A 22,335-nucleotide genomic window follows, 5' to 3' on the forward strand; every position below is an offset into this window, starting at 1 on the left:
GAAGCTGCAATTAGCAGATCTGATCAAGGAACAGTGGATGAATCAGCAGCTCGCAACTGTCCGGGCTCTAGGACGCGATGCTTGTGCGGTGGTTGCGGTTGCCGTCGCGGAAAACGTGTGAGAGAAAGTCGGGGCCTGCCTTAGCGTGCCGTTCCCTTGGCGCGGCTACCCCTGTCATCGAGGCTAGACCCAGCCCAGGATGCATCATTCACTCCTGGCGCAGACCACGACTATAACGACAATGGCATTACGCGCCGCTGAATGGCACAAGTTGCCTACAAGCCTCACTGAGCTATGCATCAACACTACCTTGCGATGTGGGCAATCATTCAGGTATCTCCCCACGTCCCCAGTACTCGAGTCGCAACACTTCCTAACGTGCGACCAGATGGCGCAAGTCAGCTGATGACGTGTGGTCCATGGCCCTTCATGGTCGCATACTGTCCCTCCGTCAGGATGCCGAATATCTCCACTACCGCGCGACCTACCCACCTGTCACCACCGCTCTCCCTACTCCGCCTCCGTCTAAAGCGCCCTCAGTCGCCCCCGAAGAAGACGACACCGCTGCTCTCATAAAGCACTACTTCAACTTCGCGCCCAATCTTGGCCAGCTGTACGAGCAATGGGCAGCCTCCGACGCCAACTTCAAGAAGCGCGCACCCAAGTTCACGGGTATCAGGATTCTGCGACAAGACGCTTGGGAGGCCCTGATCGGCTTTATATGCAGTAGCAACAACAATATCAGTCGCATATCGGGCATGGTACACAATCTCTGCTTGCACTACGGACCACATATAGGCACCATCGACGACATACCCTACCACGACTTCCCCACACCCGATGCCCTCTCAGGCCCCGACGTCGAAGCGCATCTCATGAAGCTTGGGTTTGGATATCGCGCCAAGTACATTGCGAAGACTGCGCGCATGGTTTCCGAGGACAAAGGCTTGGAGTGGTTGGAGGACCTGAGCAATCCCGAGTGTCCGCAGTTTGGCATGGAAGAGAAGCCCGCCGGAGAGATGCTCGAAGGTGGTCGAGAAGGATACCGTTCAGCGCACGAAGAGCTTCTTGCCCTCCACGGCGTGGGTCCCAAGGTCGCAGACTGTGTGTGTCTCTTTGGGCTCGGCTGGTCCGAGTCTGTACCCGTCGACACCCATGTCTGGCAGATTGCACAGAAGGACTACAGGTTCGGCAAGGGCAAGCACAGCAGCCTGACCGCCGCCACATACGCTGCGATTGGAAACCTCTTTCGGAAGCTGTGGGGTAAAGAAGCTGGATGGGCGCATTCCGTCTTGTTCACTGCGGATCTGAAGGCATTCTCGGATAGGGTCGTTGCGAAGGTCGAGGTGAAAGAAGAGGAGGTGATGATAAAGAAAGAAGAGGAGGACATTGTTCTGCATAAGACAGTCAAGAAGGAGATTGTCAAGCGAAAGCGCATAAAGAAGGAGCCCGAGGAGGAGCAGCCAGTGGTCACGGTAAAGCAAGAGGCCACACGTAGGAGCAAACGACAACGGGCTTAGTCTAGCCTTCAATCGAGACGCCAATGGCCTCGCCATGGTGCAGTTCATGATTTCCATTTCCAGTGTCGCGTTCCACAAGTATCCAGGGTTACCGCTCCGGCGAAAAAGGACGTCTTGCTATCTACAAACAGAAGAGAACAACAACATACAACTACGAGGATTCGCTAGTGGTCACATATATCACTCTAATTGCTATCCCATTCACATTGGATCTAGTAAGACAGGGCGCATCATGGAGAAGAATAAGCAAGCTTGTATGATATCCGCCATTTCGTCCCGCCACCGAAACACAAATGAACACCGAAGCACACAACTCCATCATATTCTGATCGATGACACTCTATCCGCGACGATCCACCGGCTTGCCACCCAGCTCGCAGACGTCTTGGATAGGCGTGCTGAACCGAGACTGATTTTGCTGAGCTGTCGTTCGGTCCGAACCAGTAGGTAAGAAGCTAAGTGTTCGCTCGAGGTCAGCTGATGACATTGCCCCCAGCACCTGACTGGCATCCACGGCACATTTCACTCGCCTTGCCGTTAGCTTGCCGCCTGTCGTGGACACGATGATCTGTTTTCCTGCGCGATCAACGATCACGTCTTCATACTCATGGTCCCCAGCTTGCTTGAGACGCTCCGAAGCCTTTGAGCATACTGCGAGACAATCCTTGATGCTTTGAACCTCAGCGGACTGTCGTTTCTGGTCATCGGAAACGTCTTCCTCTGCGTTCTTCCCTTCGCTTGCGAGTTCCAGCCTCGATGTCATGATCTGAAGTGCATCATTGAGCTCGTTTCTGTTTTCCTCAATCATTCCCTCAAGCTGCTTCCTCACGTCTTGAACCTCGACTGTGGTCGAGGCAGTGGTGCGTCTGTCCGCCAAATTGTAAGTGTACGAATAATATTATGAGACCGATTGGAGTACACTTACAAGGTCTCGCTGGTAACAGCCATTGTGATGGTGCTCCTGTACAAAGCGAGCTTTTCCTTGAAGTCATGGATGGTATCTCCCTTGTATTGTAGCCTGGCCCAGTCTCTGACGCTTGATCTCGAGTCTTTTGAATGCTTGGAGCAAGTTTCGATGAGCTTTTGGTATTCTTGGCAAGTCTCACCGCAGTAAATTAGGGTGAGACTGAGAGCACTGAAACGCGATTCGTACGTGGATGCAATGTTTTGGAGGGTATCTGTGGCGTTCTGGAACCCGGTCAACTCTTCCGCCAGCTCGCGTATCTCTTTTGACGATCTTTGGAAGCTTTCGACAACTTGATAGAGTGAAACGCTGGAACGGAAAGCAAAAGCAGCAAGAGTGATAACACCAGATGCGATGCTGATTGGATCGGCCATCCCTTCAGTGCAAAGTCGCAACCTCAAAAATTGCGTAGGTCATCGTATGAAGGATAGGTGCTCAGACATATACTGATAAAACGGACCTTGGAGTGGCCTGATGACATTCACAGTTTTGGAAGCAGAGCAAAAATACGCCGCGCTTCACCGGTTCGGTGCAGAAAGCAGCCCAGGTGCGACCCAATGATGTTCGTCCACTCGACAAGAGGACAAAGAATGCGCCTCGCTTCGTCAGCCCGGTGCAGGAAGCTGCTCAGCTGCGGCCCAATGGTATACCTCATATCTCTGTTAACAATCACGCCACCCACCGGTGAATCAGGACGCCACTTCTTCCCCAGCTGATCATGAGATCATCAGCGCATTCTACAATACCAGCTTCTCGTAGACGATTTGAAACGCTGGCGACAACGTTCAACAGCTCACCAGCTCTGTGCAATGGCGGCGGCTGCGCACATCGAAGGTAACACCGCAGAGGCCAACTCGACGCAAATCATCCTTGTGTCACAACCGACGAAAAATCCAGGTAAGGCTGGTAGAGCATGTTAGTCCTACGAACGAAATCAGTGACTCGTCAAAGTTCTTTTCAGGAAGGTTATGAAATGGTTGTCTTCCGAGACATTCCTCGAGAAGCACAAGCAATGCACTGATCGCTACTGTGAGGGTACAAACGAAGACTTCCTCCAATCACCAGACTTTACGACATGGCTCTCCGCCACCGGTTTATCCTGGTCTCGAATCTTGTGGTGTTATGGTAATCGTAAGTCGTCTAATCTTATTCGTTTAATATGACTTCGGCATTACTGATCAGATCTGTTTGTAGCTGGCGTTGGAAAGACAATCTTAACGTAAGCGAGACTACCACACAAAAGATGCGAACCTAAAAAAGCCAGCTCTCAAGTTATCACCCACATAAAACTCGAATGGCAGTCCCAAGCGGCGGTGTTGCTGTTGTATTGTGAGTACACAAGCAGAGTCAAGCAGACGCAGGCATTCTTGTTGAGGAGCCTCATAAAACAGGCTGTGTGGCTTCTGAGTGGCCCAGAAGAGGAGGATGTGCCTAAGGAGATCGAAAAGACTTACCTCACACAAGATGATGAGCCCATGGACACAGGGAAGTGCCAAGAAGTACTCCCAATACTCCTCCAACAGCTCGCCCAAACTTACGAAAAGACCTTCATCGTTGTGGACGGTCTCGATGAGTATGTGCATAGCAAAGGAGATGAGAACTTTCTCCACGATACCATAGAGATCTTTGATACTCTCAGGCTTGCACTTGAGAGCGTCAACACCTGTCGCATGTTCGTCACATCACGTCCGAATAGCTTGGCTCTCTATAACGGAGCCGAGGCTATACATTTGAAGTACGAACTCATACCAACCGCGAAGGATATCGAACTGTATGTGGGAAATTCGCTACGGGAAGACGACTTCGCATTGTCAACGCTGCTAAAAAACGACAAACCTTTGCGAGTTCACGTTGTCAAAGAAATCGTAGAGAGGGCACAAGGACAGTAAGATACAGGCTTTCGCTGAGGGTGCTTGAGATCTTTGCTGACCTTACTCACAGGTTCCTGCTTCCGTTTTGGCATCTACAGGAAATCCGGCGATACGCTACCAAAGAGGAACTTGAGGAAGCTCTAGAGAATCTGCCGAACAGTGTCGTAGAAGTGTATAAAACAGCCGTAGAACGAATAATCAACATCACGAAATCCAAGACCTGGAAACCTAACTCAAAAGTCATACCACTGACTGGAATGGACATCTTGGGTACTGTTCTTCACGCTAAACGCCGTTTGACGCTCCGTGAACTTCAATATGCGCTCGCTTTTCGCTTGGGCGATGCTTCCCTGGAATCACTTGGTCCTAGAATAGCACATGGGGATGATCTGAGAAAGCGCACACAAGGACTTGTGGTCATCCGGGATGATGAGGTTCAGCTAGCACACCAAACAGTTCACCAGTATCTTTATCACGAGGACGTCTACGCGAAACGATTTCAGGGAAAAGAGAAGCATCTCACCGAGATCTGCTTGCACTACATTCAGCTGCCGAGCTTCCAGGACACTTGCGATTCTGAAGCTCAACGAGAGAGCAACTATCCCTTCCTTCATTATGCAGTGCGGCATGTTGGGGACCATGCTGCAGCATGTGTTGGAAGAGACAAAGATGCAAGTATCCTGCCGCAATTACTGGAGCTGTTAAGCAAGAAAGACCAATTACCTCTCGGTACCCTTCAACTCGTTGCGGCGAAGGTGTTGCAAAGGCCGGTCTCAGTACGCATCGATGGCTGGCGGAAAGCTATCTCGAATCTTCATCTGGCAGTCATTTGGCACATGAACATGGCAGTTGAAAGTCTTCTGGATGCCGATCCATCCCACATTGATCTGAGATCGGTGAAGGAAAAGAACGAAACGCCTCTTCATGTTGCCGCCAGATCTGCTAATGTAGTGGCTGTCAAAATGCTCTTGGAAAGGGGTGCGGATGTGAATGCTACTAATTACAGCGGAAAGACTGCCTTGGACATGATCTTGCTCAGGCCGTACATGAAGGTTCAGATCAAGTTGGACAAAAGATCTGCTTTCGGAAACATCCTCGTGACACTGTTGATGTTGCGCATCAAATCAAACGATCGTAACAACGAACCGCCCCCACAGAGCAGAATCGACAGAGTGGCATTCGAACACGCCCGAAGATCCGAGGAGAGATTCCTGGAGGAACTATTACAGAACAGTGACTCAGAGGAAAGCAAACTCAACAGGCAAAGATCCTCGGCCTTGGTCCTCAGCAATGCAGTAGAAATGGACATCACGAAAGAAGAGGAGGAGATTGCCTTGATGCTCATCGAGAAGGGTATCGATGTGAATGGTATGGAACATGCGTCAGAAACCCCCCTGCAGCTCGCCGTGATATACGGAAGACTTAAAATCGTGGAAGAGCTACTTCAGAGAGGTGCCAATCCTTTCATAGACAGAACAATAGGTTGGACAGCAGTGGAGCTTGCTGAGCAGCTTGGTAACACTAACCTGTCTCGGATGATCAAGGAGAAAGAGAGTGAGCTTATACGAGTCGAAAACGCTCAGGCCAGTTTTGAAGCTAAGTTGGGTACGCGTTTTTAGTCTTATTTCCCAATTTGACCACGGAAGTCTTACAACTACTCAGGAGTCCGCGGGCCCGTCGCCGCCAGGGATGTAGAGGAAAGAGCTCGGAAAGGCGTGGTGCCGAAAATTGGACGTATGATGCAGCACGCCCGTTACATACAAGTAAAGATAAAGATGCCCGCAGAAGAAGGGCCGTCTAGTCAGTACAAGACTGGTGAAACTTTTGATATACATTGCTGATCCAAAGTAGCGCGACCAGCCCCCCCGACAGAATTGCCGGCACGTTTAATTCTTGCACTGATGGTTTCTCAAGGTAGTTAATGCTAAACATCCAGCACTGTCGCAAATTGAGAAACGCTGACCATACCTAGCTTTACTAAGAGTCCGACAGTCGGATACCACGGAAGCGTCACGAACCGACTCTGATGCTGATCCACCTGCGGCACCAACCCCTACTAGTAGCATGTCAGAGTCTCTCACTACTAGGGCTCGCGATCACTCAGATGCTCGGACGATGAGCGAGCTCACCGATGCCGAAACCCCCATGTCAGCTGGTGATGGGTTCAATGAGCTGACGAAGTCCACTTATCGTCTTCGGGTGGAGCCTTCGTCTTCTGGTTCTTCTGCAGCATCTGCATCACCTTCTGATGAAGCCGACTCACCAGTCCGGAATGCACATCAGGATCATTTTCCCAATATAGGAGGATTCGGAACACCGCTGCCTGCACCCGATACACCTCTAGTCGGGGGAGAACTAGAAAAAGCCCTATCAACAGGTCCCGAAGATGTCATCTCGGAGCTAGCGAGTCGATTGAAAGCCTGGGAAATAAGTATGACAGAATAGGTACTTCAGTAACGGCAAAGTTTGGACGTGTCGCGGAAAGCAATGGTGGTTCAGGTACACTTATTTTCCTCCAATCAACTCGTTCCGATAAACCGTTGTGAGAACAACTTCGATCATAGATGTAAGCCTTTCGCTGACGACGTGTCTGGTGAGATCCATGCAATGGCCGTGAGCTTTGCTGGTGCTGTGACCTTGTCAACAATGCGAAAGCCACGACAATCTTACCCCTCTCCGAATCCGCACCAGTAACATCATTTTGCGTCGCTATAACGGGGCGTACCGTATCGTCAAGGTTGCCGGATAACTGGAAGTAGAGGTGTAAGAGGCACGGGTACCTGAAGGCGCCAGTAGTGCCGCGCTAACCGCCCCCGCTCTTGGCGCGCACCCAGGCGGCGATGCACTGAGACATCAAAGGGTGATTTTCTGTTGATTCTGCCTTATTCTGTCTTGGCTATGTACCAAGGTTCCGGGTCGGTCGGCTTCCAGTATGACAGATGACGTTGCGTTTGTTGCATCGCTGCTACCTACCTAGGTATACTTGAGCATTACCACGTATCGTGCTCTTCCTGTTCGCCTTCTTACTTCGCTCATTCCAAATTGCCGCTTTCATTACGGAGACTAAATCTCTCATCAACATCATGACTTCAGCATTCACTGTAGAGACTGTACCTCTCCCCAACACCATGACTTCAACACCCATTTCGATCGCATCAGAACTCGTTCCGATCCCATCGAGCGTAGCCCTGCCCACACCCACCTCTTGTTCTCCAGGCATCGCTCCCAATGGTCTCAACACTACGGGACTCACAGGTCAGATCTGTCAGGTCAACGTTCCTCCGAACGATGTCAACATCACATCCTGCTGCAACAGCGATGCCGAGGTCCGTGTCATGAATGACTGCACTCAGTGGTGCGAGGTGGACGACGGAAACGAGTTCTTCGACTGTGTCAATGACATGGCCCCCACGTCCTATCCGTTCCTCGGTGGGCCGTGTCTAGTCTTGTCTGCGGCGAGTTCGATTTATACGATATCATCATCCAGCACCGGAATCGCATCGACACCGTCTAATTCCCAAGAGACTCAGACGCCCGAAACCACTGAGGCGTCGCCTTCCACCACTGAGTCTGAAGAGGATGGCGCTGAAGCAACGGAGACTCCCGATGTCGAAGGTATGTATCCGTCTCATCTAATTCTGTACTGCTACCACAGCTTGCTAATTAAACAAGACGCGGCCGCAAACAACTTGCGTGAACCCGCGCTTGGCGCGACAGTTCTAGCTGTAGCTGCAACGCTCGGCATTTTGGTGTGGCTTTAGTCAGGAACCTGTTACGGATATAGAAGGAGACATTTACCGATCTACACGCATATAAACCTGGTATAAAGACAATATTGCAATGCAAATCAGTAGATTGCACCCAGGCATTCAACATGCACGATTTTTCAAATCCCTTTCTTGTCATGTGACGTGGCAAAATGAGCTGCTGTAGAGCAATCATCGAATTCACTCTGAGTAGGGTAGCACATGAGGCCCACGCTTTGCTAATAGCAAGCACGTACCATATCATACTTAAAGCATCCAGAAGAACGTAGCGAAATCGTTCGTATCTCATTACCCATGCACGAGTTCAAAGGCCATGTCGATGATGTGCGCGAAGAAGCGGTTCACTATCTACAAGAACAAGGCTTCTTCAATGTCACTTCAAGTACAAGTAGTCTCAGCAACGAGATCGCACCAATCTTCGTTCGCGACCGGTTCATTGGCGTCTCACAGAACATGTACGATAATATGAAGCCTGCTCTACAGCTTGCCAGTCGATTCGTAAGCGATGAACGAGTTCTGCAATATTTCTGGCATCAAATGAGAAGCACGACCTCACCTTCCAAAACCTTCGCAGCAGACTTCCCGCCACCACTTATCTACACCTCGACCTCTCAGAACGAACACCCATCCGTCTTGATGGCCGACTGGAAGGAGAAGCTTCGCAACTTAGCTAGCGTTTTGACCTGGAAGGTGCAAGCATCCGACCGTACACCGAAAGACATGGATATGGGATTAACCTTCGCGTTCAAAGACCTTCGAACGGCGTACACAGCGTACGCGACTAAGGACAGAAGCCATAACGATATCTTGGGGCTTTCCAACTGGCCTAAAATCGATCTAGAGACCAAGATACGTTCTTGTATGGTAGCTTGGTGCGATGATGCGATGGGTTCGGATTGGCGATATCGCCCGGGAGGCTTGAAACAAACCAGCCCTTGTGTGCTATTGCACTCATTATTCCGCAACTTGCTCGACCCGAGTCCCAAAGTCGCTACTCCAATTACTTCTGAGCCTGCGGCACCACCGATTGTACAAAACCTGGGTCCTCAATTTCTTCTCGCTGTCGTCCTGGTTCATGAGCTGGCACATTGTCTCGACAAGTTCCCGGACTTCAAGTGCGCGGACCTTCGAGGTCAAACGCGCGAAGCTTTTGCTAGTGAGGAAGAAGCCAGGGTTCTTCCATCTCCCGAATGCGGTCTCTCTTGGGAGCGGTCAGTCTTCGGCGAGCGTTCTGTCCGATTTGTCCAATTCATTGCTGACCAAGGCAAGGCACCAATGAGCTACACAGATGTCAGCGGTCTTGCTGTTCCAAAGTTTCTCCACAGCGACGATCCTCCCGCTGTTTCATCCCCTATCTTTACAATCGGTGAGAAAACCTACAAGGCCACGACTGACTTTACGAGCTATGAGAAAGCATTGATCCCGTGGCAATGGATTTCAGACTGGTTCCAGGAGTCGCATTGGCATCCCGATCGGACTCATGAACAAGTACTGGCCTTGCCCTCTTTGGGATGGAAAATGTCCTATGAACTCCCCGCGCCAGACGACCCGTCCACGATCGCTGATGAGATTGTGAGGGTTCGGATCAAAGTACCTCACGATGATGAGCAGGAATAGATGCGTAGTAACTGATACCTACGAAAGACATATATGTAGTTTGTCAAGCAGCTTGCTTTGTTGTCTCAACAGTCTCCTTCCCATAAACATCATGCTTGGCATCCTCCACAATCCTGCACTCATACAGCTTGAACTTTCGTGCCGCCACTCTAGCTTCGAAGATCTCATCCAGCTCTTCTAACGATCGCGCTTTCGTCTCCGGAAGGAAGAAGTAGAACCAGGCCACACAAATGAAGTTGGAAGCTGCCCATATGTACGTGTATTGCGGGCCCTGCGATCGTGTTAGCGTCATAGAGAACAGAAAACATGCTTACTCACCCAGTCAAGATCCTGAGGGTTAATAAAGTATGGCGAGCAAAAGCCGATCAACCAAGCGAGGAAGTATCCAAGCGCATTCGCGCTGCCAACCGTCCAAGCTCGCAGTCTTGAACTAACAAGCTCTGTCGCCAGGGGGCTTGTCGCAACGCCCACCCCGGCGTTGTAGCAAAACAGGAACAGTGCCGTAAAAGCTACTAGCACATTTCCAGTCTCCACTGAGTTAGGTTTGACACTACTTGCGATCCCGCAAGCAAGCTCGCAAAGACCGCATGCTATTGCCCCAGCGATCATGATCGTCCTTCTGCCAAACAACTTGTTCATGGAGTAAAGACCAAGGTGAACGCCCACGAAGCCAATGCACGAGTTCATAATGCTGTACTCGAAGGCTTTCGTAATACCAGCGATGGCGAGGAAGTAGGTCTGATAACCGATGAAGAACCAGACGCCACTCGCAGACTGGCTTGCGATCGTGCCCCAACAGAGTAGCGTGCGTCTCAGGTCGTTGCCGCGGAAGAGATCCAAGAAGCCTGAGCTTTGACTCAGTCTGCGCTCTTCTACGCCACGAATCATTTCCGCCCACTCCAACTCTAGCTCTTCGCCGTGGTCGAAACGAAGACGCTCCAAAGACTTGCGCGCCGCATCATGTTGGTCACGATGTAAAAGCCATCGCGGACTCTCGGGGACGAAGAAAAGCGCTGTGCCGAGTAGAACCGGGACGATGAACATGCAGGCGAGGGGGACTTGGTAGGAGAGTTTCGAGAGGTAGCGTGAAGTGTAGTTGTCGATGATAGAGCCGATGATGCTTCCAAGGTTCACGTAGAAAGAGAAGAGCCCGACCATGATTCTGCCAACTGTCAGTATATCTATCGTCCGCAAAGACACCCGAAGACTTACTCCCGGAGATGCGCCGGTGCTGCTTCGCTACAGTAAACAGTCGAGAATACGACAAAGAAGCCGTTGGAGAAGCCTAGCAACAGACGACCCACGTATAAACCGGCCTTGGAGGTAGAGCCAATCTGTACCGAAACTGCAGCCAGACATATGATGCATGCGAGCCACAAGGCCTTCCTGCGACCGAAGTAGGCACCAAACACACCAGCAGCAATGGCAGATACGCACGAACCCAGATTTAGCAAAGAGGTCATGAGCTGCTGCACCGTCGACTATCTTGCGCGTCAGTAACTTCCGCGATGTCATAGGCTATGTGGACTTGCATCAATACCATAGCCAAGCGGGCTTGTCGGGTCCTCATATCCAAACACCATCAAAAACCCAGGCATCGCCTGCAGACCGCCAACTGCAGCAGTATCAATCCCGTACTGCATGCTAGCAATAGCGACGGCGGAGCATGTTAGTAAGCATTTGCGGTTCGCCCACAAGGATGTCTCTTTAAGCTTTGCCATTATTGCTCACGCAGGGACTGACCGGTGCTCATCTGCGAAAAGAAGGGTTCGCAGCCTTATACGGCGAGATATGCGAGTCAGGCGAGGTTAGCATCGTGGGGCAGTGAGGAGAAACCCATGTCTTCTCCGCACTGGCAGGGGTGTTATGCAAAGCTGTATGGAGATGCCCGACACCTTGCCATTTCGAGAGTTGATCGACCTCGCGAGTCGACGCATGCATACAATCCATGAATGACATCGTATCTCAGCCAATTTCTACTCGTAGAACGTGCTGAACTTGTACTTGGTTTCGCGGTCATACTTCGCCAGATCTTGCCGTGCTTGCTGCGCCTCTCGGATAACGGTTTGCTTAATCTCTTCGTGTCTGGGTGTAAACTTGACTTTGAATGGCTGGGGCCGCCAGTTCGATCCGCTCCTGCTAGTCGTCAACACCAATGAAGCTGAATAGCCTCGGATCCTGGCAATGAAACTTACGTGAAATTGAAGATGTCAACAGGCACTTCTTCTCCCGTCGTTGGGTCCACTTCTGGCTCCACCTTGTATGCCCACACCAATCGCGCGATACTGAGATGCGTACCCTGCTCTGCCAATGCTTGACCAGCACAGCTTCTTCTACCCCATCCAAAAGTCATGTATCCTTTCTCTCCGGGAAACGGTCTCTTATCATCCGTATCGAGGAACCTCCTAGGATTGAAGCGATCAGGATCGGGGAACTCGCGCTCGTTGTGATGTATCGCCCAGACGTTGCCCTGCACCCAGGTCCCCTTCGCTATATAGTAGCCGTTGTAGTAGTCATCTTGGGTAGGTGCATGAGCAGTACCTCCTATAACCGCCACTGAACGCCAGCGAAAGACTTCTTTGACGAAAGCGCGGAGATATGGAAGATCATCATCGAGCGTCGGACTTCGTCTTCGACCTACTACACGGTCGAGCTCTTCCCAAGCGGGTTCAAGGGTCTCAGGGAATGCGCGCATGGCCAGAACAGCTGTCTGTAGAGTGCTACTTGATGTGTCCGCTCCAGCACCGAGTAGGTTGGCGGCGAGATTGGAGATTTCGAGAGGATGAAGATTGAGGTGAGGTGCTTCGCGAAACAGGTACTTGGAGTAGTTCTCTTCTGGACATTGCTTGGCTTCTTCAGCCAAAGCATAGAAGAAATCATTGCGGCCGTATTTGGGCTTTGCTGAACGGCGAGTATCACGCTTCCAGGGAGCCATCCAATCCGGAAACTTGGCCAGCCCTGCCTTTGTTAGTATGGATTTGAGTAAGTGGCTTCGAAAATTACATGGGAAGGTTTCCATCAATCGCGGGAAATCCTTGGCGACGACTGCCATCTTAGCAGAGGTCTGCATCTGAGCGATTACTTCAGTGATCAATGGATCTTGTATATCTCCAATCCGGCGTCCAAAGCCGATGATCGATACGACGCTCGTAGCGTATCGCTCGAAGTGTGATACGAACTTATCGGGAGTCTCGAGGAGGTCGCATACCACTATCTTGTTTTCGTCGTCTTGGAGGCTTCGGTGACGTTTTATCTGGTAACGTTAGCAAGAACACAATGAAAGCTGCGTTACGCTGACCTGCTGTATCCCAACACCTTGGTGGGTAACTCTCCTGAGGTCGCGAAACCTTTCACGCTGTACTTTTGTGTAGGTGTATTTATGCAGCAGATTCATTTGGCCGGACATAAGCTCAGCGAACATCAGCATGCGAGGCCTAGAGTTGTAGATGTTCGCTCGCTTGACAAGCAGCTCATCTGCAGTCCATGCATCATTGATCCAGACTGTCGGTCTCCTGTGCTGTGTTATTCACTGTTCAGAACGGCAGAACTGCTGCGGAACTAACCGTCCGATCCAGAACGTGATGAGCGGTGACTTGTATTGTTTCGATAGTTGTTCCATGAGATACCAAGGCTTTTCCTCCGGTAGACTGAAGGTGTTTCCAACAATAGGCCAAGGCAACGGTCCTGGAGGCTATTGGCGTATTAGTGACATACCCGACATGAAGCTGGCAAAGGAGTAAGCAATTACCATTCGCCATCGTAGGTACAGCATGCGGCTGTAGTCTAGTATAAGAGCGATGATGCCTGACAGAAGAAGATAAGTAGCCCACATGCTCGCAGTTACAGATAGGCGAATATCTCAATAGTAGACCGAGAAGTTGGTGGGTGCAGAGAGCTTGGTGCCAGCAATGGTCATGATGTTTAGATGAGAAGCTTACACACGCGCCTTCACGTAATCATACCCGTTGCTTCGTTTTCGAATGCTACGGCTGGGGATCATCCCCACATTACCGTGGTGGGGCAGCCCGCTTTGGCTGTTCGCGGGAGAGCCGGAAATAAAGACATGCGTAATCCGCAGTATGTGTATCGCGCCGACGTATCCAATTCGCTGCGAAGGCTACGAGACGCGTAGATAGGTGTTGACGGGCTGGGGGAGAAGCGGGGTATGTGTAACACAGTCCCTGTCATGTCTCCTGTCCTGGATCCTGTTGAACTACAAATGCGTGGAACAGAAACCACTGATCGGCCGGAGAAGATCCTTGGTTTGAGGTAGAAGAGTATGCGCCTTTCGCTCAAAACGATGCATAGCGTTGTTCGGCTCGACTTTCGGTGATGCAGATATGGTATTTACGGAGCCTGAACGGCTGGTCTTCGCTCAAAGAAGCTCCGATGCGTGGTATGTATCAAGGCCTAATGATTCGTTGTGTCGGGATGCGGGCATATGCGGTGTTGATGCAGGGTTCTCGCCCAGCTGGTGTTGAGCACCTAGGCAGTTTCGCCAGATCTTGATGACGTAACGCGTGATGGCGGATGCGTCTCCGTGTCGGGTTAGTGCCGTATCGCGCTCGTGCTCGAGACACGCGGCAGCAGCGCGCGCATACGTGACCAGTACAACTTATTGTATGTTAAACTCGAGCATGTCAAGCAAGCGTTCGACGACTCTTGGTAGATGACGACAAGAGCTTCCACCACGATGGGTCCCAGCCAAGACTCTGACAGCGCCCACTATGTGCCCAATGGCACCAATGGCGTAAAGCGTGAGTCTCCACCTGGGCACCTGCACGATGCAATGCAAGGCACAGTCCAACCCCGACGCTAACAGCACCAGGCCGGCGAAGGTCAACCGTTCTCAATGCGAGATCGCATGTCAAGCAGGAACTATGGAAGCAGGCGCCGATACTCATTGGCAACACCAACTTCGAGCCTCTTCCTGATGCGAAGAACATCTTGATAACTGGTGGAGCTGGCTTCATGTACGTTGCGACGAGAGCACGGGAAGTTGTGAGCTGTGCGTCTCTTGACCTTTCCTTATAATGCATCGCAACTGACCAACAAGTAGAGCTTGCTGGTTCGTACGGCATCTGGTGCTCACATACCCACACTACAATGTCGTATCATTCGACAAGCTGGACTACTGCGCTGCGCTGAACAACACGCGGATTCTCGATGAACGACCCAACTTTACCTTTGAACAAGGCGATATCACGTCACCGGCGGACGTAAAGCGCGTTCTACGAAAACACAAGATTGACACGCTCTTCCACTTCGCGGCGCAATCGCATGTCGACCTCAGCTTTGGCAATTCGTACGAGTTCACGAACACCAATGTATATGGCACCCATGTTCTGCTTGAGAGAGCAAGGGAACATGGCGTCAACAGGTTCATACACATCTCGACCGACGAGGTATACGGCGATGTACCCGTCGGGGCGGCAGACCTGGGCGAGACCAGCATACTGGCCCCAACAAACCCATACTCGGCGAGTAAAGCAGCGGCAGAGATGATGGTCAGCGCATACAGGAGTAGCTTCAAGCTGCCGCTGATCACCGTTCGTGCGAACAATGTATATGGGCCGCATCAGTTTCCTGAGAGTAGGCAATCCCAATCCCCCGAGTGGATGTAGATTACTGACTTGTGCAGAAATCATCCCAAAGTTCATCATGCTTCTACAGCGAAAACAGAAGCTCTTACTCCACGGCGACGGCTCACCCACACGACGATATCTGTACGCAGGGGACATTGTAGATGCGCTAGACACCATACTTCACAAAGGCGACATCGGTCAGATCTACAATATAGCATCAAAGGACGAGATATCGAACGCAGACATATGTCGCAGGCTGTTGGATGTCTTCAAAATATCCCATGACTCCCCTGTCGAGCTGTCGAAATGGGTCGAGCACACGGAAGACCGTCCATTCAACGACCAGCGCTATGCGACGGACGGGACCAAGCTGAGCGCGCTGGGTTGGGAACCCAAAACGAGCTTTGATGAAGGTCTGAAGGTCACAGTGGATTGGTATCGAAGGTTTGGCGAAGTATGGTGGGGAGACATTAGCCGTGTCCTGACTTCGTTCCCGGTGGTGACTGGGAACGAGATCTGGACAAAAGAGGAGCACGAGGATCTACCCTCTTCGGACGGCGAGGTTACACACGAGGAGGACAGCGCGATTTGGACGACGTAGCATCGTGCATGCTTGCTATTCACGCTATAGATTGCAGGACGAAAGATACCCAGTAAATGTCGGAGGGCTCAACCTATGCGTACGGGTGGACCTTAAAAAGGCCAATTTAGGTGCGGTGCCTGAGTGCGGCTGCAGGGACCAAATGATGTGGGCCCAACCATGCGACAGCCCTACCAATCTTCGCATTCAAGTTTGGAATGCGCTGCTCAGGACACACTCTCGAAGCAAGTTGCAGATTTGTTCTTCGTGCTTTTACTCGAACCCACGGTTGGAACGCCTCTTGTAGCTATTTCGAGCAGTTCCTTGCAAGCGGCCCTCAGCCACAAGCGGTGGCGTACTCACCCCAGGGCTCCGCCTTCACTAGCGGCATTGGGCGCTTCGAATGATTGAAACACCAGATGCAGCAAAACATTCATTGCTCAAACGCGACTTCCTCTACCTGTGACATTCATATACTACTGCATCGCCTCTTCATCTCGTGCCTTCCTTCAATCACTTTTCGCGTTCCCGCCGCGAGACCCTGAACCTTGGCTCGCCCAATCGATAACCTTGGAAACGCACCCCACAATTCCCTTGGTGCTCCCCGACCCGTCAGCCCTCACCGCACCCACCCCTGACGTCGACGCCTACAAGACGCGACTCATCTCCTCGTCTTCTTCACCACATCGAAAACTCTACACCTGAATCATGGGTCTATTCTCCAAGAAGAAGGACAAGGGCGGAAAGGAGAGCCCAGCCGCCCAGAATCCGTATGCCGCGCCTGTAGGCAAGGATCCATACGCACAACCACCCCCCTCGTACTCGAACGACGGCCAGGACAACTCCTTCCGCCAAGAGAAGACGCCGGCTGTCACCGGCCCGGGCCAGAGCTACGGACAGCGACCAGGCGGATATGGCGCGCAAGGAGGCAGCTACGGCGCACAGTCAGGCTATGGAGCTGATCGCTATGGCGGAGGCGCACCACAGCGGCCCGGCGGCTACGGAGGCCTGGGCAGAACTGCGTCCAACGACACCATGAGCACCGAGGCAGGCCGCAACGAGCTGTTCGGCAACGCTCCCCAACGCCAGCAAGCGCAACCGCCTCAGCAGCCCAGCGCCCTGGGTCAAAGCGGTGCCTATGGAAGCACGCCCGGTGGCGGATACGGAGCTGGTGCTCCCGGTGGCTATGGCTCTGCGCCTGGTGGCTACGGAGCATACGAGGACCGCCAATTGACGGCTGAAGAACAAGAAGAGGAAGACATCGATGCCACAAAGCAAGAGATCAAGTTCATGAAGCAGCAAGATGTTGCGAGCACCAGGAACGCTCTTCGTTTAGCTGAGCAGGCCTTGGAAACTGGTCGAGGAACTCTAGGCACACTAGCAGCACAGGGAGAGCGTATCCATAAGTACGTTGGACACATCTTCACACGCTGATACACGGCTAACTCGTTTCTAGCACTGAACGCAATCTCGACCTGGCCTCTATCCAGAGCGACAGAGCAAATGGACAGACCAAGGAACTGGCCCGTAAGGACGCACCCCTCACCACGTATCATTCATGACTCACCCGTCTCCAGGCATCAACGCAAGCATGTTCTCCATCGTCCCCAACCCCTTCACAGGCAACTCCAAGCGCGAGAAGCAAATGCAACAAGCCATGGACCAGCACGCACGCGACCGTGACACCCGAGAACAAACTAACCGGGCCAAGTGGGAGTCCGGAGCCCGCGCAAACGAAGCTCAGCGTAAGCTGGCGACAGGCGGTGGTCCCCAAGGCAACAACAAGAGCTCGCTGGCTGCACGTTCCAAGTTCCAGTTCGAGGCTGACGAGGAGGACGATGAGATGGAGAACGAGATCGATAACAACTTGGGTACGTATTCCCCGTCTATTCCATTGACGCGTGCATTCTAACAGACTTGTTTTAACAGACCAACTTCATGGCATGGCCAAGAACCTGAACCAACTCGGTCGCGCGATGGGCGAGGAGGTCGATAACCAGAACACGCACATTACACGCATAACTGGCAAGACAGATTCGGTCGATGACAAGATTGCCAGGAACAGGCTCAAGTTGGATCGCATCCACTAGGTCTGCACTCCAGCAAGGCGAGCGGAATGCTTGTCCTCGAGTGCAACTAAGCTCGTACTAGGATCACGGTAGCTTGATGGCATCAATCGAGATATAGAGCTTGGGATACGGCATTATAGGCGTTTTGGACACAATGACACAGTTTTCATCTTGATCTCAAAAAGCAGGTTGACCGTACTGGATACGATCCGTAATATTGCTTATGCCTGAAGCTCAACTATGTATACTCGACGCCCGGACAGTATTCCAAGATGACCCCCACTGCTCGAAGGACCGTCCATGTTATACCACATCCTTTCATTACTCATTACCCATCAACCGCGTCCCCTTAACCATACCTACGCCAACAACAGCTTGTAACTCGCCACTTCGAATGCGCGAACCTCGATTGGCACACCCTTCTCCTTCACTTCTTCGGCTCCTACCCTCATGTCGCTTATGTCCAGCGGCTCTCCCTCTTCGTCCTCCAGCGCATTGACCTTGATCACCTTCTTCACATCGACATCTCCCCAGGTAAGCACACCCTTGCTCTTTCCGCCCAGACTGTCGTAGATACGTAGGATGATTGAATGGCCCTTCTTGATTGGCAGTTCACCGCGGCTTACATCCTCGTCGTCTTCACCGCGCTTGATGGTGTCGAGCACAAGGTTGGGTGCGCCGTAGATGTGGAAGGGATTCAGAAGACCACTGTGCATGGCGGATGGTGGGGCGTGCAGGCCCTGGCGGCCAACGATCTTGAGAGGGTTGTTGAATTCAAAGGCCTTGCGCACTGTGCGTTCGTCCAGACCGCCCTTGTGAGGGAAAATGGCGTAGCGAGTCTTGTGGCTTCCCATGTCGGCATGGGCGTCGGGGGCCTTGGGAGAGCGGAGAAGTGACAGACGCATAACGTTTCCGGCGACTGCGAAACCGTATTTGCTGTCGTTCAGGATCGAGACACCGTAGGTAGCCTCGGAAAGATCGGCCCACTTGTGGCAGCAGACTTCGAATTTGGCCATGTCCCATGTAGTGTTGTAGTGCGTGGGTCGGCGCACAGTACCGAACTGCGTCTCGTAGCTGGCTTCTGTATTCACAATGTCGACTGGGAACTCGACCTTGAGGAACCTCATGGTCTCGTGCCATTCAATCTCTGCGTCAAACTCTATAGCACTAGGTGTGTTTCCTACGGCTGCAGGTAGACTCATGGTCGTCTTAACCCACGACTTGTCTGAGACCTTCGTCTCAATCACCAGGCTCACACGGTGAACGCTGTTCTCCGCAATGGTCACCTTGCTGGGCTCGAGTTCTTGGCGGGACTGGAGGTGGTAGACTTCAACGTCCCACGCTTGCCAGTAAAGTGGCTTGTCGTCGTAGATTACAAGCTGACCGGCTTTGGCACCCTTCGGAATCAGTTCGCGATCGGCGCCAATATCGAAGAGCGAGGTGATGGCACCGTTGTTGACCTGTACGACAAATTGCGAGTTGCGGAGTTCGTAAACATTGGGATGGATCTCCTCAATAGTCGCCTTCTGAGCAGGGTACGCAGAGTGGAGTGGGAATACGTCCAGAGCGCCCAAGCCCTTCTGAGATCCGTTACGATGAGCAAGACCGTACTCCGCCCCTGGGGGACTATACTTCGTTCGACTTGCCTCACTCGGCAACTTGATGATCTCGGTACGGCTCCATGGCAGGGTGTTTATCGCAAATAGCTTTGTGTCTTGATCCCAGCTAGTCTCATCGTTGAAGCCAAGTTCAGCAAGGGCGTCGGAAAGCAGCCTCTCTCCAGTAGCAAACACTTCGGCGTAAATCTAAAAAGGTCAGTCATAAAGTCAAGTTTGGGGATCAGCAACATACCCGATCGGAGTCGTCGTAGCACATTTCGATGGAGCTTCCAGGCAGACAGTCATGGAACTGACACAAGAGCACGTTCTCCCACATGTCATCAATGTCCTTCTTCGGGTACTTGTACGAGCTCTTCTTGCCGAAGCCGTTCTTAATTGTCGCCAGAGTCGCCAGGTACTCAATGTCTCTTAGCATAATCTCAGACTTCCTGTTGTTGCGCTTGTTGTTCGACTGTGTAGTGTATGTACCACGGTGAAGTTCGAAGTACAGCTCGCCATACCATGTCACGAGCTCAGTACCATTCTCGACCTTCTTCTCTAGGCGGTCGAAGAAGTCGTCTGCTGAGTCGCCTAGCTTGACGCGAGGCAACAGACCAGCAGTGTCGCTGATACCGCGGCATCGCCTGAGTTTCTCAAGGTGCTGCCATGTCGGGCCACCGCCTCCGTCTCCCTTGCCGAAGACAATCAGCGAAGACTTGTCTTGGTCGAGCGACTTGTGCTGTGTGACGCTGCGCTTGACGTCACCGAAGTTCGCTTCGCACGTGTACGTCTCAGATGGGGGCATATGGCAGATGACCTGACTGTTGTCCAACGCGACCCAGTTGAATGTTGTATGTGGGAAGTTGTTGATGTTGTTCCAGCTCAGCTTCTGGGTGAGGAATCTCGTCATACCCGAGATGCGACAGATTTGTGGTAGCTGCGTTGAGTACCCGAAAGTGTCCGGTAGCCAGAAAGTGCGACACCGCTGGCCAAATTTGCTCTCAAAGTAGCGCTGGCCGTACAAGAATTGCCTGATGAGTGACTCTCCGCCAGGAAGGTTGGTGTCATGCTCGACCCAACTACCACCGATAGGCTGGAAGCTTCCTTCCTTGACCTTCTTCTTAACGCGATCGAATGTGGAAGGGTAGTACTGCTCGAGCCACTTGTATTGCTGCGCTTGTGAGCAGCAGAAGCGAAGCTCGGGGTATCGCTCGATGAGGTCGCACTGGTTCGACCAGGATCGGTTGACCTTTCGCTTGGTCTCGTCGAATGGCCAGAGCCAACACGTGTCGATGTGGCAGTAGCCGATACCGTGTACGATAGCCTCCTGGTCGGTCTCGTATACTTTGTGCGAGTCTACGTCCTTGCCGACGTACTCAGCCGCAATCTTGCGGCATGCTTTGATGCTCTCTTGGCTTCCATTGCCCGCAATGAAAGTGTCGATGATGCGGTTGCCGATCTGCTGGGCATCATGGGCTTGCGTCGAGTCCCCAGGGAACTCGCGAGCGGCATCTCCAATCTCCCAGAAGTCAAAGTATAGCCCTCTCGCCTCCAGGTTGACCGCCTGGACCTCAGCAGTGTGCAGCGTGTAGTATTTGTCTGGGTCTGGTGGCTGGATCGAGTCGCCGCCGGGGGCATTGCCGAACATGCCGTTGCAGGCCATCTCGATGTAGAAGGTATGCTCTTTGCCGTCTCTAAACTCCTTGGGCAGGATCCATTGCGTGCGTTCGCCGCCACCTGTCAGCCCATGAACAGTGTGTCCATCCTCAGTCCAGATCAAGCCCTCGTTGTTTGCATCCCAGACGAATTCGAGGTGTTCCTTGTCTAGCATGTGCTTAGGCACCGTGAGCTGGACCTTGAACCAGTGGGTCGACCAACTGGGGCCAAATGACTCGCCGACTTTGGTGGGGTGAAAGGCATGGGAAGTGGCTTCCTTAAAGAGCGGGCGCGATAGGTTTGGGGGCGAGTAGACGGAGAGCTTCACCCAGTCGGTACCGGACGCGACAGCTTCGGTGAGCTTGCTGTATGACGTATGAGCATCTTGGAGCTGGGGATGGAGGAGAAGGAAGGCGCGAAGCTCGAGACTCACCCAATAAGACTCTGTTCCCTGTACTGTCCTGCATCGAGGAACTGCCTCAGTCGGCTCTGGTAGATGCTGTGGATCTGCTTGCCAACGGGACCAGCCGCCAGCTGTGGGTAGTCTTTGGCCACGGGCACGGGCATGTTGCGGTGCGATTCTCCTCCCATGGTGGATGAGGCTGGAGATGGGGATTGGGACTCGGTCGAGGCGGTGTGGAAATGTCGACAAGGTCAACAGCACGCTACAGCAGCTGTGGTACCTTGCATGGCTCCGGCTGTGTTGGGGAGGAGCTCTCCCCGCATCTTGGCGATGGGGGCCCATGCTCCCTGCCCCATGATCCATTACCCACTCATCTCCACTTGGTCCCATCCTGCAGTCAAACTTCCTTTTCCACCCTTTGCGGATAATCGGCACCTCAAGGCGGTGAATCTGCCAATACTCGTCCATCTAGACTGAAGTTGTAGCGTATTTGGGTGACATCGGGGTGATCATGCAGGCGCGACATGTGGTTTCACATCGCTGTACTCCGTCTGCGTCTGACTTGTCTCTTGTATGCCAGGTCCATGTCGTGTTCATCCGGTATGTCTGCTGGCTAGTAGTCGATCTTTCTTCTCTGTCTGCATCTTCAATATGCCCCGAGGCATTGTTCGCGTCCTCTTGGTACTCTTATCATCCGTGACCTCA

General features: G+C 52.4%; 9 protein-coding genes across 9 annotated transcripts; 5 read left to right on the plus strand and 4 right to left on the minus strand.

Annotated features, from left to right (window-relative positions):
* Window positions 1–241: 241 nt before the first annotated feature.
* J4E84_010541 (uncharacterized protein) lies at window positions 242–1,520 on the plus strand (the record flags this gene model as incomplete). The annotated part of the gene is made up of 2 exons (XM_049393096.1): window positions 242–333; window positions 389–1,520. 2 exons carry the CDS (start codon window positions 242–244, stop codon window positions 1,518–1,520), a joined length of 1,224 nt encoding a protein of 407 aa, XP_049239226.1.
* A 340-nt stretch (window positions 1,521–1,860) lies between these two features.
* On the minus strand, window positions 1,861–2,858 carry J4E84_010542 (uncharacterized protein; the record flags this gene model as incomplete). Its single annotated transcript, XM_049393097.1, has 2 exons — window positions 1,861–2,386; window positions 2,446–2,858. The coding sequence occupies 2 exons, from the start codon at window positions 2,856–2,858 to the stop codon at window positions 1,861–1,863; spliced, it is 939 nt and encodes a 312-aa protein (XP_049239227.1).
* Window positions 2,859–3,293: 435 nt separating this feature from the next.
* On the plus strand, window positions 3,294–6,800 carry J4E84_010543 (uncharacterized protein; the record flags this gene model as incomplete). Its single annotated transcript, XM_049393098.1, has 4 exons — window positions 3,294–3,381; window positions 3,832–4,369; window positions 4,426–5,960; window positions 6,427–6,800. 4 exons carry the CDS (start codon window positions 3,294–3,296, stop codon window positions 6,798–6,800), a joined length of 2,535 nt encoding a protein of 844 aa, XP_049239228.1.
* A 683-nt stretch (window positions 6,801–7,483) lies between these two features.
* Window positions 7,484–9,739, plus strand: J4E84_010544 (uncharacterized protein; the record flags this gene model as incomplete). Its single annotated transcript, XM_049393099.1, has 2 exons — window positions 7,484–7,970; window positions 8,382–9,739. The coding sequence occupies 2 exons, from the start codon at window positions 7,484–7,486 to the stop codon at window positions 9,737–9,739; spliced, it is 1,845 nt and encodes a 614-aa protein (XP_049239229.1).
* Window positions 9,740–9,782: 43 nt separating this feature from the next.
* On the minus strand, window positions 9,783–11,460 carry J4E84_010545 (uncharacterized protein; the record flags this gene model as incomplete). The annotated part of the gene is made up of 4 exons (XM_049393100.1): window positions 9,783–10,010; window positions 10,058–10,901; window positions 10,952–11,220; window positions 11,272–11,460. The coding sequence occupies 4 exons, from the start codon at window positions 11,458–11,460 to the stop codon at window positions 9,783–9,785; spliced, it is 1,530 nt and encodes a 509-aa protein (XP_049239230.1).
* A 255-nt stretch (window positions 11,461–11,715) lies between these two features.
* On the minus strand, window positions 11,716–13,571 carry J4E84_010546 (uncharacterized protein; the record flags this gene model as incomplete). The annotated part of the gene is made up of 6 exons (XM_049393101.1): window positions 11,716–11,875; window positions 11,935–12,697; window positions 12,743–12,992; window positions 13,038–13,251; window positions 13,303–13,430; window positions 13,488–13,571. The coding sequence occupies 6 exons, from the start codon at window positions 13,569–13,571 to the stop codon at window positions 11,716–11,718; spliced, it is 1,599 nt and encodes a 532-aa protein (XP_049239231.1).
* Window positions 13,572–14,432: 861 nt separating this feature from the next.
* On the plus strand, window positions 14,433–15,925 carry J4E84_010547 (uncharacterized protein; the record flags this gene model as incomplete). Its single annotated transcript, XM_049393102.1, has 4 exons — window positions 14,433–14,496; window positions 14,568–14,712; window positions 14,799–15,331; window positions 15,381–15,925. 4 exons carry the CDS (start codon window positions 14,433–14,435, stop codon window positions 15,923–15,925), a joined length of 1,287 nt encoding a protein of 428 aa, XP_049239232.1.
* A 687-nt stretch (window positions 15,926–16,612) lies between these two features.
* On the plus strand, window positions 16,613–17,994 carry J4E84_010548 (uncharacterized protein; the record flags this gene model as incomplete). Its single annotated transcript, XM_049393103.1, has 4 exons — window positions 16,613–17,310; window positions 17,361–17,431; window positions 17,482–17,775; window positions 17,834–17,994. 4 exons carry the CDS (start codon window positions 16,613–16,615, stop codon window positions 17,992–17,994), a joined length of 1,224 nt encoding a protein of 407 aa, XP_049239233.1.
* A 338-nt stretch (window positions 17,995–18,332) lies between these two features.
* Window positions 18,333–21,818, minus strand: J4E84_010549 (uncharacterized protein; the record flags this gene model as incomplete). The annotated part of the gene is made up of 3 exons (XM_049393104.1): window positions 18,333–19,778; window positions 19,825–21,592; window positions 21,661–21,818. The coding sequence occupies 3 exons, from the start codon at window positions 21,816–21,818 to the stop codon at window positions 18,333–18,335; spliced, it is 3,372 nt and encodes a 1,123-aa protein (XP_049239234.1).
* Between the last annotated feature and the right edge of the window lie 517 nt (window positions 21,819–22,335).

Source organism: Alternaria hordeiaustralica, assembly GCF_023758085.1.
Source record: "Alternaria hordeiaustralica strain BMP 2776 chromosome Unknown scaffold_42, whole genome shotgun sequence".
NCBI lineage: Eukaryota > Fungi > Ascomycota > Dothideomycetes > Pleosporales > Pleosporaceae > Alternaria > Alternaria hordeiaustralica.